Genomic DNA, 16780 nt, shown 5'->3' on the forward strand with positions numbered 1-16780 from the left:
CTGGTTCCTCCACGGGGAGTTAATTACTTCAATGCCCCACTTTGGAAAAGCTCTCCATAAGCATTTGTTGTTTTGAAAGTTTGGGACTCTCAACCATATCCTATCTTCTTAATAGTGTATGTGTTTTTAGAAAGACCTTGGGACTTTTTGGAGTCTAAGAATGTAAAATTTGTATCATGGACGATTCTGAACGTCTTTGGGAGAAGTGCACAATCCATGACCAGACCAGAATCTACTGAGAAAATAATTTATTCAACTGTGAATCAGGAATTTTATTATTTTTTTTAATGTTTAAATTTAAACTTAAACAAACAAAAGGAAATCAAGATTCCCTTCCCCTAATCTTTTAAGATAGGGCATTTCTTTGGTGTAGAACGTAAATGCTCAACTGTCCCTACTCCAGAAGGGATCCTGGAAAACTTGAATCCTGGAGAGAGGCAGCACCCTGACGTGTGGCCTTCATTTTCTTTCACGAAGTCCGCTTCTTTAGGACTTTGTCGATTTGGTTTGGTTTTGCCGGGCTGTGAGATTTTTTTGGCAAGGACTGAAGAGTAGGAGGCACAGTGAAATGGTAGGAAAAAAAAAAATGTGGGTTTTATTTGGATCACATAAGCCCGCTGTGCCCACCACGGAGCCAGGGCAGTGGTTCTTCAAATCCATTACTTAAAAATGGAAACACAATGACCCAAACTGGAATACATGCCAACTATAAATATTCCTGCCTATGTAGATGTTGCCTCCCAACTTCCTTGACACTGAATGACTTAACTTTTAATAATATGTAGGATTTCAGAGCTTCTCTTAGAGAAGGGGACTGCATGTTAAGCTGTTCAGTCACGAGGATGAGGTCTCCCACTGCCATCCCCTCTGCTTCTGATATGAAGCAGATTTTATTCACTGTTGTTATTCTGGTTGTTACACTGCTTTAGTGAAGATGGGGCAGGGGAAAACAAGAGGTTGCTTGATGGGAGGGTTTTTCCAATCTGGTCTACTCCTGGATGTCAGCCCTCCACTCTGGGGCATGATGGGCTGGGGGGCCCTGAGGGTTCGAGCAGGCGGAGGCCGGGCATGTTGATGACTAGCTGTCATGCAGCCCAGGTTTGGGAAGTTGAACTCTTTGCCAGCCTCTTTAGTCCACTGTGGGCCTTTGCCTACTCTGTCACCATCTACTTCAAAGCTCTAGCTACAGAACTGAGGACACAAGCAGCAGAGTCTAGCAGACTGAATGTGACTTGGGCCAAAAGAGAAGCATCTCCATGCAAGGCCACCGCATTGCCTCAGACCTGTCGTTGTGGGTCTGAGGAGGCTGGAGATGGCCCGCAGGGCCTCCCACACAGCGCCTGGATCCGCGCTGTGTTTAAGCACCAGCCCCATGCCCTGTGCCCCTCAGAGGTGGCCTACAGTGACCAGCCTCTTTTCCCACCCTCTGCCACTTCACGGAAAACTCACTATGAGTCTGTTTAAACTCCATGCTGAGCCCCCATTGGCTCATTCACATATCCTGGGATTCCAAACCTTCACCACCAGGCTATCCACTGGGAATTCTCCACCAATCTTCTGCACAGAAGCCAAATGACATTTTCCTTATGGGAAAAGAACATGGACAGCCAATGGCCTGAAGCAGTCTGCTCCTGAAACCATCCAAGGATTGCCAGCGGGGACTGACTATGTCCTTCCTCAGATTCTGCTGCTGAGCAACTCAGCAAGGACACTGAAGTTGAGGAGCTGACCCCTCACAATTGTATCTTGTGGCTAAACACTTCCTTAGCACCTTTTTTTCCCAGTATGTTATCTGGCATGTGCAGAGGGTTTCTGGCTTTTTCTTTGCCTGTGTAAAAAAAAAAAAAAAATTTTTTTTTGTATTTCCCCCAAACCCAGCATAAATAAGAAATTACTGGGAATTTACACCTGATTACCATAGGTTCATTCTCCCATACAGTGAAGTTCAAAGTTACAAGGAAGAAGAGTAAGTATTTGCAGTGTTGGTGTTTTGTTAGTATTGTTTAAAAGTTAAGTGTTACTCTTCTGAGAAAGTTGCCAGAATCATACTCTCTCAAATTCAGAAGCCTACCAGCACAGTTTAAAGTCAGATATTATTTCTAACCAAATTATACTCTTTTGTCTGCCAAGATATCTTGACAGTCTTAATATCCGAAGGCAGGCCTATGTGATAATCCCAGCAGTATTCTGGGGATAAGATTTTAGTGGGTTTGTTGAGAAGGAAATACTTATTTAGGTGGCTTTCATCATGCCACTCGGCTTCTATGTCATTTTTCTTGTCCTGGAGGATTCCCTTGAAGCACTCCTGGGTGATGTTTAGGACCTGAATGGGTGTGCCTCCAAAGATAGCTGCGTGGTAATAAAAATCCCCTTGGCCGAATGGAATGTAGGCTGCAGACTCCTTCCGCCTCTCGTAGGTAAACTCGTCGGGGTCTGCCTTGTACCACCAGGCCTGCAGCTGAGCCACCGAGTGGCCGAGCGTCTCCACTCCAAAGCTATCTTGGAAGACCTGGTCCACGTCCATGCAGAAGAGGAAGTCCACTTCATGTTGGATGTGGGCCACAATGTGCTCCCCAATGGTTTTCATACGCATCATGCTGATGTCCTGCCACCTCTTCTCAGGCTTGATCTCAAACACTTTGAAGGAACGCAGAGGACCCAGCTCTATCAAGGGTATCCTGGAGACGTCGTCCACCATGATGTAAAATATGACTTTGTGGCCAACCATGAAGTACCTATTGGCAGATACTAAGAACTCCTCCAAGTAATGCTCAATGTATCTGAAACAAAGAAGAATGGGACAAATGTAACCGCTGGGATCTGCACAGGAGACTCCATGCTCTTCCAATGATCTTGTCTGCATTTGGCAGTGTAGGGGAGGAATGATCTTCCCTATCCCAGACATGTGTTTTCCACATCTGCTAGGGCAACATTCCTCGCTGCTTTCCACCATTCAATCGCTCCACTTTGGGGAGGAGGAGTGACTTACCTGCTGATGTTGGAAGACTGACCTGTACCCACCACTCTCACTCTTGGAGCCTATGTTCTCAACTGCTTGGGGCCTTGAAATGAGAGTACTAGAACAGGCCCTACCCTGCATCTGTAAGCCTGGATACCTGATCTTTCTAATTCAGTGATTTAATATCAGGAAGCCAAGGGTCTGCAGACAGAAGCCACATTCTCCAGTACCCACCTTAACTGCAATGAACATGATTTCACGTCATCTATCTTGCTCAGCCCTTAGTCTTATTTATCTCTTGGTTCAGACTGGGCAGGCAAAGTGGGTACTATTTGATATTTTTTTCCCCAGCTTCACTGAGGTACTTGACATAACATTAGGTACTTGTATAACATTAAGGTATACAAAGTATTGATTTGATACACTTGCATATTACAAAATGATTACCACTACAGCATGTCACATAACTACTATTTGTTTTTTGTGATGAGAACATCTGAGATCTACTCTCTTAACAACTTTCAAGTGCATAATAACAGGATTATTAACTATAATCACCATGATATACATTAGCTCCCCAGAACTTATTCATCTTGTAACTGGAAGCTTGTACCCTCTGACCAACATCAGGGGGCACTAGTTCTCCCTCAAACTATACCCAATGTTGCTGTTGTCCTACTGGATACAAGAGTGACATGACCCTTAGGTCCTTTGGGGACATATTATACCTAATCATCACTGTTCTCGTATCCTCTTCTGGGACCCAGAGAATGGGTTACAGGGCATAGATATCCTTCTATATTACATATTCACCCTAGGAGCCTCCCAATGATCACCCCAAACACCAATGTACCATTCAGATACCACCACTGTAAGACTTCTCCTAACACCAGAGCAAACAACCTGATTTAACCTTAGTTTAACTATTTTTTCCCTTGTTTTTCAAAATTGATTTTATTTTTCACACCATGTTTAGGTTCACGGCAAAACTGAACTGAGAGCACAGAATTCCCATGAACCCACTGCTCCCCTTCCCTTCCCACAGCTTCCCCCCCACCCACTACCAGGATCCAGCATTGGGGTGACACATGCCTTGCAATCCACTAATCTTCACTGACCTATCATAATCACCCCATAGTTTACATTAAGATTCACTCTTGGTGTTGAACATTCTATGGATTTGGACAACTGTATAGTGACATGTATCTATCACTATGTATGGTATTATACAGAGTATTTTCAATGCCCTAAACCTCCTGTGTTCTGCTTGTTCATCAGCACCTCTCCCCTAACCCTACCCCATCCCTGGCAATCACTGATCTTTTCACTATCTCCATAGAATGTCATATAGTTGGAATTATACAGTATGCAGTCTTTTTAGATTGGTTTCTTTCACTAAGTTAACATGCATTAAGGTTCCTCCAAGTATGCATGGCCTGAGATAGCACATTTCTTTTTACCACTGATAATATTCTAGATATCATAGTTCATTTATCCTTTCACCTACTGACGGATGTCTTGGTTGTTTCCAAGTTCGGCAATTATCAATAAAGCTAGTAAAAACATCTGTGGGGAGTTTTCTTGTGTAGATATACATCTTCAACTCTTTTGGCTAAGTAACAAGGAGTGCAGTTGCTGAATTATATGGTAAGATTATGTTTACCCTTGTAAGAATCTGCCAAATGGTCTTCCAAAATGGCTGCACCATTTTGCATTCCTACCAGTAATGAAGGAGAGTGCTTGTTATTCCACATCCTCACCAGCATTTGGTATGTGGTACTGACAATGTGTTTTGGATTTGGGCCATGCTAATGGGTGGGTGGAGATATTTTAGCTATGTATGTCTTTATTCCAAATACGTCATATTGGTGTCTTCTGTAACCCAAGCTGTACAATCTTGTGAAGCCAGGAAGATCACAGAGAGGAGGAAGAAGTAGGAGTCACATGGCTTTACACAACTCATGTAGATCCCAGACTCATGCTTTGTTCAGTGACTGTGGATTGAATTTAATTTGCTGATCATCAAGAAGTTTTCGCTGGCTCAAGAAGTTTTGTGAGCCATCATAACTGTTACCTCATTATGCTTTTTGGTGACTGCCCGGATTTCCTTTCTTTACTACCAAAACAAAGTGTGCTTTTAAGGCTGGCCACCAGAAGCCCAAGAGTTTACAGTCCTGGTGATTTAAATGGAAAGAAGGTATCTGAGCAATATAAACAGGGAGTTCAACATGGCTCTATGGCTGGCTGCCAAGAAATTCTTGGGCACTCTGGAACTTTAAGAAAAATCTATTGTGCTCTGAAGCTTGGGAGACAATCCTAGGATGAGGGAGGGAGCTGTTAGAGGTTTAACATTGTTTAGGGATTAAAACACTGCTGTTGGCTTTCTGCATTGTTATTTGAAAACAAACCAAACATCACACCTCTTAAAAGTCCAAATCCACTCTTATAAGGATTTATTGCTGCTGAGCACACAAACAGTCCTCGCAAGCTTCAGAGCAGAGAGCATAGGGCTTTCCCCAGGATACGTGATTTATAGTTTGGTTCTGCAGAGTTGCAGCTGGATGGTAAAGCTGTTGTGGAGCCATAGGCAGTATTCTGTTCTTTGGGGGAACACCAAGAGCGAAGCAATCCCTAACATAATCCCAGTGCCATGGGATTAGGTGAGCTGAGTATAGGCTCCTGACTCAGAATGCTACAGATTCTTCTGAGGAAAATGTCAAAAACTCCAGAGTCACCCTTGTCTATTAGAGATGCCACCCAGGTGACTAACCAGGTCACCATTCTTGATTAGTATGGCTACAGCGATGGTTTCTGGGTTCTGGGTTGGGGGCGTCTCAGGAGAACCATCAGATCTTCACAGAGCTCTCCTTTAGGCCCTACGGCAGGTAGATCTGAGGCTCAAATCAACTTGGGCCTTCAACACTCTTTGTAGAGGCCAAGGGATCAACTTTCCATGTGGTTTTCAGGAAAGGAACAGGAGAGGCCCATGGTGGGGTGGGGACTAGGAAAATTGAACTTTTGCTTTCGTTTTGGCGGGGGCGGGGGGAACCCAAAGACTTTCCAAAAGAGCAAAATGGTGAGTTGACTCCTCAAAACCCAAAGACTTTCCAAAAGAGCCATAATATTAGTTTTCAAATGTTACATTTGAAAACTAATATTATGGCTACTAATTTCAAGTAAGAATGACTGTAGTTTTGGAAGAGGCATTCTAAACAAGGAAATGAAAGCCCAAACAGGAACCTACCCAACCTCTAGAGAGGAGGTTCTGGCTAGCTGAATCTCTGGGGGCCAAGGAAAACCTGAGGCGCCATGGAAGACATGGAGAATTGCCATGCTTGGATCAGTCTTGGATCATGCTTGGATCTGCAGGTCCTTCTGTCCTTGGTCGTGGGTCTGAGAGTGTAAGAGGATGGATGATACACATTTGGGCCAACAGCTGCCATTTTTGGAATTTCCAGAGAAAGCCATGATGTGTGTGGGTGTGCGACAGACCCTACGCTCTGTGGGTGGAACGAACACTTTAACCTGCAACCCAAGACTCTCCCTTTGAGGTGGGAAGGAGTTAACTCACTGTTGTTTTGTTCTCAGCCCTCTGGGGGGGGGGGGGCCTCAGCAGAGGAGGGATGGAAACCATCCCATTATAACATTCTCCTATCTCAGAATTCAGACAAGGCAGGAACAGCTCCATGAGGCCAGGGAGCCCCTTACAAACACTCTGACAACAAAACAAGAAAAAGCGGAGGTCGATCTTATTAGGGACACTTACCTTCCAACAGCAAAAACTGTCAAACCCACGGTAATTTTCTGTTTGGCATAATAATTTTCTAGGATGGTGCTGTTGTAAGTGCCTTCCCACACGACCGGTGCCTTCCATCCGGTCACCGTCACCACCTCTGGACGTTTCCTGGTGACAAAATATAGGTCCCCATGAGTCAGGACAGCTTTTCTAAGGTAGGGCAGAGACTGTTTCAGGGGACACTGGGGTCAGCTATGATCTGCTGAGACTTCCCCTGAATCCTGACTTCACCCCAAGCAGTCAGCCGACTGGTGTGGCCTGTGCAGGGGCTGGTGTGACCTTTGCAGGAGCAGCATCTTCTGCATGAGGAGCAGGAGGCTCTGGCTAGGTGCCTTTGAGGGCTGCCTTTAGGTCCCCGATGGGAATCTTACCTGTACATCTCCATCACTCTGTCCCCTTTCGCGGCTTTCCTATTCTCTTCTTCCTTCTGGATCCCTTCCCCTATCTCCCCAGCCCTTCCTAAACTGCCAGTGGCATCTCTGGGTTCTTTCCCCATGGGTGCCATCCAAGGCTCAGGAGGCCCTAATCCTTGATGGGAGGATGAGAGCGTGACCTTGGAACCAAATGAGAGAAAGCTATTTTAATCTACCTTTCTACCTTTACCTTTTCTGGGTAAAACCTTGGTTATGGGCCAAAAAGGGCTTCCAATTTAATTGTTATTTTTCGTTTTATGCACAAAGAGACAAAGTCACCCAGAAAAGCAGGGACTTAACAGAGCCTCCCCCCAACGGCCAAGGCTGGAACATGGGGCTCTGGCACAGACCCTCCCCACAGACCACATTGTCTCTTTGCTAGGAGCACAAAGGGCAAAGGGGAGGCATGTTTTCTGCACTTAGAATGCTCAAAAGGGACTTGGCAAAGCCAATGCAAACACAGGAACGACAGCAAACTGACCAACTGTGGAGGGTAGATGTGGAAGGGCTGTGTAGCAGCTGGGGCCCAGCAGGAGGGGGTGATGCAGACTCAGCCCTGACCCCCAACTGCTCAGGAAGTGGCTGCATTTCCCCTGCTGGGAAGCAGAGACTGAAACAGTCATCAGATTCAAACCCCAGCACGAATGGGCCTGTCCCCACTAACCACCTGCTTGTACTTCATCCACTGAGTGGGGGAAAGGCCAGTGATGAGGGCAAAGTCCTCGTGGTCCCCACTGGGTCCCGGCCGGCTGTGTGCATGTGGCCCTAGGGAGGCTGTTGGGGACATGTCAGCAAATAGATGGAGCCAGTGAGAACTTCCCCTAGTCCCACACATCGGAGGAGGGTGGTTTTCACAAAACTGCCCAAATCCCACCACCAGAGTGAGGCTGGGCCAAGCTGGGTCAACCACAACCTCATCCCAGCCCCAGCCCCAGCCCCAGCCCTCAGCCCAGCTCCAAACTCACCCCAGTCCCAGCTCCAGTCTCAGCCCTAGTCCCAGCCCCACCCCAGCCCCAGCCCCAGAGTGCAAAGTGCCTCAGCAGACTCTCATCTTCTGTCCATCAGTCACCAAGCTCTTCACTCTACTTCTTGAGATGACAGTGTCCCTCCGGCTGCAGCCTGTGCCCTGATTCAGGCCTCCTCCCCCTGCACAGCTGAATCGCCCCCAGAGATGGGGGTTGGGGCACTCTGAGGCTGCTCTCCTGCCCCCCTATCTTGTCTGGAGTCTGGGCTCTGCCCTCACACCCTGCGTGGGCTGGCTGCTCCGAGAAGAGCCACTCTTGGTTTCCTTCAATCATGAAAGCACCAACCTGTGCCAGGCACCTTCACTACACTTTTTCATTGGCAACAGTCCTGCCACATATTATGTCTCTTGTACAAGTAAGAAAACCAAGCCTCAGAAAGTCTTGCTAACTTGGCTGCCGCTGATGGAAACTAACATATAAGCATGTCCCGTGAGACCAGGCACTGTGTTCAGGGCATCACCCTTCAGAGGTGCTATTTTGATTTCCATTTTATCTGTGAGCAGCACAGAGAGGTTAAATAGTTTGCCCAATGTCACAGAGCTTAGTAAGAGGCAAAGCCGGTTTTTGAACCCAGATGGTTGGACTCTGGAGTCTATGCTCTGAGCTGCCACCCTGCATTGCTTCTTATGTGGACACGTACCAGCTCTGCTGGTGAGGCTGGGGTTACAACCCACATTTGTCATCATTTCCACTCACCTTAGCTACCCTGGCATTTTTATCAGCGCAGAATGAGAAATAATGAGCTACTGTTTTGTTATGTTTTTAGAAATTTATGTGATGCTTTTAGTCACATAAAACCCCCCCTTTGTTGAATGACAGGATTTCAAACCACAAACCACCACATGCGCGCGCGCGCGCACACACACACACACACACACAGCTTACACATCCATAACCAACGTTTCTGAACTTGAACTCCGCCCCGTGTCACTGCCTCATTCTTTGCGGCCCTTAGTTTTAGCCCATCAAGGATCTTTCAGTAGTTCCCACCCAGCCCCCTACCCAAGTCTTGGAACTGTTTACAATCTGGACATGTTGTAAGCAGGTCATATTATTAAAAAAAAAAAACAAAAAAGGAAAAAAGGGGAGCCTGGGTGGCTCTGTCGGTTAAGCATCCAGCTTTTCATTTCGGCTAAGGTCACGATCTCAGGGTTGTGAGATCAAGCCCTGCCTTGGGCTCACTCAACAGGGAGTCTGCTTGAGATTCTCTCTCTCTTCCTCTCTCCAACCCTTGCCCCACTAGCTCTCACACTTGCCCTAAGTAAGTAAGTAAGTAAGTAAATAAAATCTTTTTTTCTTTTTTTTTTTTTAAAGGAAGGTGGGGGGCTGGCAGGTAGCAACTGTACTTATTTAATACTTATGTGCACGGGGACCAAGTATTTGACTTTCAATCTCTCATTTAATCCTCACCCCCACCTTATAAAGTGGGTGCCACCCTCCCCCATATTTTACAAATAAAGGAAGGAGGGGTAAGAGAAAAGCAGAAGAGATCTGCATCTTCAGCCTTATAGGAAGGGACAGTCCCTCACCACACATTTCCTAGCCACACCAGCCCCACTGCTGAGCACAGAGATCAGAGAAATGAGACTCCTTCCTACCCCTTGAGAATCTCACACTCCCAACAGGTGGTCAGCTTGCTATACAATGGGACCCCAGCTTAGTCCTCATCTTCTAGAGAGACTGAGTTAGAAAAAGCCATATCCAGTTTTGTCGCTTGGCTGGGGAGAGTCTTCCAAGCAGGAAAGAAAAAGGCAGTGATATTAAAAATTAATGTTCACTTAAAAATTAAAATGTCCTATTTCCCAGCTGTTAATTATTAAATTTCACTGGCAATTCCAATATGTCCTGGACCCTGATGAAGAAGCCGGGTGACAGCCTGAAAGCACAGGCAGTGGGGGGCGGGGAGGAGGATCAGTTCCCAGATGAACCTGTGCATCAGGGAGTCTTAGCAAAACCATTGACACCACTGCTCCCTGAAAGAAGTGACACAGGGCAGGCCACCCATGTGTCAGAGCTAGTGTTTGCTACTGCCAATTGCCAGAGATGTGCAAGATCAAAAGGATGGGGCTCTAGAAAGAGGGGAAAGTGCCAGGACAGACTCAGAGCTGCCCAAATGCCTTTTGTCCAAGCACAACACCCACCGGGTCAGTGTGTGCAGCTCCGTGATGGCCAGAGTCATCCCATGAGATAAACACACACCTACCTAGGCTATGGGTAGCTTTTAAATTTTACATCCTGACTAATGGGTACCTTGTGGTCCCCAAGTGTTGGGTAGAGGAAGTGTTCAAAGTGAATATTTTAAATATGAATATGATAAAATGTGAATCATGAAGCAGGTCAGAAAAGCTGTGAGGTGCACACCATGTGTGCATCAGTATGCCGGAGCCGGTGTGACCCAGCAAAGAGGGGATGGCGACAGGAACAAGAATGAGGGCTGCAGAATACAGAGAAGGACATGATACAGGAAGAGTTTGGGAGGCAGGATTAACAGAACACATCCATCAGGGAGACTATGGTATGGGTGGAGGAAAAGGATGAACCGGAGAGATAGGCAGGACTGTGGCATGAGATCGGAACTGAGAACAAGGGAGGGTAGAATGTGGAGATCCAGCTGAGTCATGGAAGTCGTGTGTGCAGAGCTGTCCAGCAGGCACTCAGACCCAAGTCAGGGCTCAGGGAACCTTTGGGCTGATGATGGGAAGGTGGGAGTCACTCTCACACCATGGCATCTAAGGCCATGGGAATGGATGGGAGCCTCCAGAAACTCCAACCACTGATGGCTGAGAAGCAGAAGAGGTGCTTCTGGAGGGGACAGAGAAAGGAGAATGGAGAAGTAGGAGGGAAATCCAGAGGATGCTTTGTCACAGAAGCTAAGAGATCTCACTGTGGAAGTGTGTGCACAATACACTGTAACATGTTATAGGCCGTTTCCAGGAAGGGATACACTTATAGAAATATATTTATTTGTTCATGCAGTCGTTCATCTAATCCTTCATTTAGGCAGGAAATATACTTTGGTGCCCTGGGAAGGCTTAAATTTGGTGCCTCTTCAAACTGATATTCCTTACATACCTGCTCACCATCTGTTTGGAGGAGACGCTGTATCCTGCATGGAGCAGAGCAGAGTCACAGCTGGTGGCCATGATATGTCTCTCCCTTTGTCTCCGGTAACTCAGCCTTCACCCTGCCTCCCAGGTCCCGCACAGCGAGCAGAAATGCCACAGCAGAAGAGCACCATCCTTCTTAGAAGGGGACTTGGTGACTATCTCTGGCTCACCTAGCCCTTTGAGCCTCATGGAGGTCCCTCCCCTCCCCAACACACATGCCTAAGGGGCTTAACAAGGCACCACTGCTTCTGTATTCTTGCATTTCCAGTAAGGGTTTAGCGTCTCACAGATGGCTACCCTGCTGCCCAGCTCACTGAATGACATACGTGGGGGCCAAAATTCCCATCCTTCCACATTACCCCCAAACAAAAAGAGAGCTTGCCAGAACATAACCCAGTCTTTCCAGAGCTCATACCCCTCCCACTGGAATAGTCTCTCCTGATCCTTCTCTAAGGCTCTTCCTGCCCCCTCTCAGACTTCTCTGCCCCCTCTCAGACTTTTAAATGTTGATATGACAGGATGTGGTTCTAGCCCTCTACTTGGGTGGCCCCCTCCAGGCCTACAGGTCCCAGGGCTGCCCACATGTCTACCACATGTCTTCCACTAAGTTCATGGGCACTGCCATAGACTGACTGTTTCCCCCACCACCCTGGAATTCACTGAAACCCAATTCCCAGTGTGATGACCTCTGGAAGTGGGGCCTTTGGGAAGTGCTTGGTTCATGATGGTGGAGGCCTCAAGAGTGGGATTGGTGCCTTCAGGAAAGAGCTCCCAGAGAGCCCTCTCACCCCTTCTGTCGCCGTGTGAGGACAGAGAGGATGACTGTCTGTGACGCTGCAAGTGGGCTCACACCAATCACCAAAGCTGCGGGGTTTGGATCTTGGACTTCCCAGCCTCCAGAACTGTGAGAAATACATTTCTGTTGTTTATAGCGGCCTGAACAGACTAAGACAGGCACCCTGTGAATCTCAGTCCCCATGCCCAGCACGTACCTGAATCCAAACGTCTCTAGTAGAGCTCATCCCCTACCCCCACTCCTAGTCCTGGCTGTCTTCCTCCTATCGTGCTCACCACCACCACCACCCACCAGTCTCTCAGGTGTCACGGTCATCTTAGACAGCTCCTGCCTCCTTACTCCCGCAGCCACATTGTGTTAAGTCGGACTGACCACAACTCCTTCCCAATTCTGGCAAATTCTCCCTGCACATCTCCTGCCCCGAAGACTAGAAACTTCTTAAGTATAACCATATTGGCTGGTCTCTCCTATCTCCTGTGCCTAACACTACATCTAGCACAGTATTTTTTACCACAACCTACAGTGAGAAATGCATTTCACATCACAACCAAACACATATGCATACATACAGAAACAATAATTCAACCTCACAATACTTAGCCTTACTTCTACTTCATGTGATGCCTCCTGATTTTCTATTTGATTTCAATTCTTTAAAAAAAAAAAAACAAACAAAACTCATTTTGACCCATTAAACTAGTTTCTTGAACACATTAATGGACTGTGACTGGTAATTTGAAAAACACCAGCTGGTATATACAGCTGGTATATAAACATTTGTTGTATGTTCACTTAGTAAATGCACGCACAGCCTCATGAGATCTTTCATCATCACCACCAATTTTCAGATGAGTTAGCTGAATCTCAAGAGAGAATTTTCTTGCTCTGACTCCAGATGCTGCGGATTTCCACAATACCCCGTGGCCAGCAAGACCCCCTCCAGCCCCACTATTCTGTGATTCACCTGCTGCCTTTGGACAGCCGCTGTCAGAATTGCTGTGTCGTTGCTCAAGCATCTGAGTCAAAACACCCAGACCCTCAGTTTCTCATCTAATCTATGGTAAAAGTCTGATGGATGCTAAGACTCCGTATCCCCAACCAGGAGTGTTCTCAATGGCACTCTTGCCTCCCGCCACCTCTGATGGGAGCTCATGGATTTACTGAACCCAGGGAGGGGATGGGGGATGCCTCCTTTCTTACTGTGGGTTAAACCAGTCTGATAGCTGAAGCTCTCCGTTGTTTTCCTCTCGTTCATCTTCATCTGTGTCCTCCACTTCTTGGTAAATGTGGGTCCTATGTACAAAGGGAAAGCAAGCCCAGTGAGGCAGGGAGGCCGATCTTTGGTGCCAGGACAGCTGGTGAACGTGAGCACACCTTCCCAGGTGGAGAACGTGTGTGGCGAGGGGGTGTCTGGAGAAAGCTTCAAGATACACGATACGTTTGTGCATAAACACATGCTTCTGGTGGAAAGACTTAGTACCCACCTTTCTTTTTTTCCTTCCAGGTCTGTACAGTTACCAGTTTAGTGACCCAGGACCCTCAGCTTATTTCAGGGAACTTGCTGGACTAATGAACAGCTAACTAAATTAGCTTCAAGCATTGTTCCCACAGCCTAAATGTCAGCCCAAGCCCCATTCACCCCCAAGTTAAATAGAAAAACTAAACCAAACCCCCAAAGTTAATTATCCTAGTCCCAACCATGAAACAGATTCCTTGTATGACTTCAACAGGGCCAGAAAGACAAGTGACCAAGAAGGTCACAACCATGAAGCCATTTCCTTCAGACTCTCTATAAGCATTGGGCGGATGGACAAACAGAGAGGGCCCTCCCATCACCTTACCCATTGTTAAACCAGCTCGGAAACCACCAGTGCTTCTGACTTATGCTGTTACCAACTTCTGGGTTTCTAAGATGAGAAAGATGACAATTTTAGAAAATGAGGCAGTCCCAAACGGGGCTCGTCAGGGGAGGGTTTCCAAACTCCTTTTATGGCAGAAAATCACTTAATTTCTTAAAACAAAACAAAACAAAACTGCCAGTTCATAAAACAGACAGAAGTGACGCTACCCTATCCTGGGAGATATACAGGGGTGCTGAATCACTCTGCTGTACACCTGAAACTAAGATGACACTGTATGTAACGAACTGGAATTAAAATGAAAACTTAAAAAAAAAAAAAAAGTGAAGCTGCTGTAGCCAAACAGGGGAAGATGGACCCACCCCTGCCCGACCTCTCCTCCCTTGGGCAGCCCCCCCCCCGCACTCAGCTCAACGAGGGGGCCCTGGCAGGGACACAGGAGAGAAGGGGGGGGGGTCTAAGGTGGGGGGGGCACTGATAGGTAAATGTGAGTCATGGATATCCCACTTACTGGTAGTACGACCGTGATGGGACCTTTTCCCTCTCTGAATCTTGGTTTTCTCCTCTGAAAAGTCAGATATATAATAACCATGGTGACAATCATGATAATAAACTTACCAAGAAGGTACTTTGAAACGTGAACGAAATCACATATAGCAGAGAGCTTTATCACAAGTTGAAAATTACTAGAACGCATTGTAAATCTTCACACACACACACAAAATAAAAATGCGTATTTTTCCAAGAACGATCTCTTCTGCTAAAGCAGAGTTCAGGTTGCTACCAAGGCCAGCAGGGACAGCCTCAGGAAGCTGTCTGTCATCAGAAGCCACCCTCGCCACCCACACGTGGAAATTTCCATCCTCTCTCATTGTGAGAGTCTCTCCAAGGCGGGGGCTTTCTGGAGGAGGGAAAAGAGCAAAAGCGGGAAGGTGGGGGCTGCGGTGCCCTGTGGCTGGACTAATCAGGCGGTGAGGCAGGAACAGGCCTAATAATAGGAAGAAACCTGTTTTTTTTGTTTTTTTAAAAGATTTTATTTATTTATTTGACAGAGAGAGATGACAAGCAGGCAGAGAGGCAGGCAGAGAGAGAGGAGGAAGCAGGCTCCCTGCTGAGCAGAGAGCCTGATTTGGGACACCATCCCAGGACCCTGGGATCATGACCTGAGCCGAAGACAGTGGCTTAACCCACTGAGCCACCCAGGCATCCCAGGAGGAAACCTGTTTTAAAGCCCATGGACGTTCCGGAGGTGTTTCAGATGATGGATAATTTAGGCGTGGTTGCCATACCACAGGGAGACCACATACGACTTAAACAAAAGGGAACAGAAAGAGAAGTATTTCTTTAGTCGCCCAGGTCGCTGTTTTCATTTGATCTTGGTCATCCCAGCTACTCATGAGAATAAAGGTTTTCACCTTTATGTTCACTTCTAGCTGAGAATTTGACCACATGGGTTTGGGCCAAGTGCTAAGATCCCACAGAACGTGAGCATAAAAGCCAGGATTTGACACCAGGGAAGAATGATATCAGAAATGAAAGCCGAGGAAAGTACAAGATGTTAAGCGCAAGACTTTACCCTGAGCCTCCTGGCAACCAAGCGAAAGATAGAAAAATGAAGGCTTACATAGTTCTCGCTGCCTTCAGTAATGATAATAATAATAATAATAATAATAATAATAATAGTATTAGTTTGTCAGGAGACCCTGACTTTTTTTCCTGATCCCTTATCTCAAAGGAATTTCTTAAAAGGTCTTTGTATAACATATACTGGGCAGCATAATGGAGAATACTTGTCCTGATTCTTTTTATCAGCAAGGGGGAATGTTCTCCAAGTGATACCACTTAAAGAAACCCTTGATGAGAAGCAAGGGCAAAATACAAGCCACAGCTGGATAAAGGCCAATCTAGGGAATGGGAGGCGGGTAGTCCACATCCCTGGGAAAGCACTCTTCACCTCCCCCACCACCCCTACAGAATCCTTGATCAGGGTTCTACCCCACCCCCCAGCCCGCTGCCATGCTAAAAATGGACTGTAGGGGGTGCCAGACTAGACATGGGAAACCTCCCATAGACCTGTAGAATTCAAATCACTTACTTTGAATGATATATCCACAAGAAAGAGCCTTCTGGGCTGAAAACAAATGAGAAATAAAAACATATCATGTTACTTTTAATTCAGAGAAAAGTGATTTTGCAACCATTAACAGCGAAGCCCTGGGCTGAGCTGAAAGCCTGGGTTTTGACTACTCCTAGTTTCTACTGGGACTGGAAATTTTCACTTATAGTCACGTCAGGGTTATTCAGAACAAGAGGTGGGAAAGAGGTGACTGAAAAATCTCAAACCTTAACAACAACAATAAAAGCATAAGTAATTATAAACACTTAACAGGAACACCCAGAAGGCTTCCTGGAAGAGGGGGGAATGTTTTAGCTGGGATCTGAAGAATAAATGGAGTCCAGGTGAAGGGGAAGTAGGAAGAGTGTTCCAGACAAAGGGAAAACCATGCAAAGGACTTGAGGGGGAAAAGGAGGCATTGAAATGTGCAAGGAAGTGGAAGAGAAGTAGCCAGAGGCCAGACCTTGCTGGGACCTACTGGGGATTTAGCCGTTGAAGAGTTTTAAGCAAGAGAGGGACAGGGTGTTACATGAACTGAAGAAGGTCGCCAGAAAACAGAGTGCAGGGGTGTAGGAGTGAATGTGGGTGACCAGTTCGGAAGTGATGGCCATTGCCCAAGCATGACTCAGGGTAGTTGAGGAGGTGGAGGGGAGGAAGCTCACTGACTTGAGAGGCATTTGGAGGGGAACAGTGACAGAATTTCTCCCAT

At 46.7% G+C, this 16780-nt stretch overlaps 1 protein-coding gene across 4 annotated transcripts in view; it reads right to left on the reverse strand.

The window, feature by feature from the left end:
• Nucleotides 1–233: 233 nt before the first annotated feature.
• The window catches only part of GGTA1 (glycoprotein alpha-galactosyltransferase 1 (inactive)), a 52705-nt gene continuing 36158 nt past the window's right edge, over nt 234–16780 (reverse strand). For all 4 annotated transcript variants that reach the window (XM_045082337.1, XM_045082339.1, XM_045082340.1 and 1 more), the window contains 6 exons: nt 16051–16086; nt 14467–14520; nt 13938–14003; nt 13297–13389; nt 6726–6863; nt 234–2780 (listed from right to left, as the gene is read on the reverse strand). In XM_045082337.1, the coding sequence (XP_044938272.1) occupies nt 2087–2780; nt 6726–6863; nt 13297–13389; nt 13938–14003; nt 14467–14520; nt 16051–16086 (1081 nt within the window). In that variant the 3' untranslated portion in view covers nt 234–2086. The remainder of the gene's footprint in view (nt 2781–6725; nt 6864–13296; nt 13390–13937; nt 14004–14466; nt 14521–16050; nt 16087–16780) is intronic.

The sequence above is a fragment of the Mustela putorius genome, unplaced genomic scaffold (genome assembly GCF_011764305.1).
Source record: "Mustela putorius furo isolate JIRA1106 unplaced genomic scaffold, ASM1176430v1.1 tig00000596_pilon_pilon_pilon, whole genome shotgun sequence".
In the NCBI taxonomy this organism is placed as follows: Eukaryota; Metazoa; Chordata; class Mammalia; order Carnivora; family Mustelidae; genus Mustela; species Mustela putorius.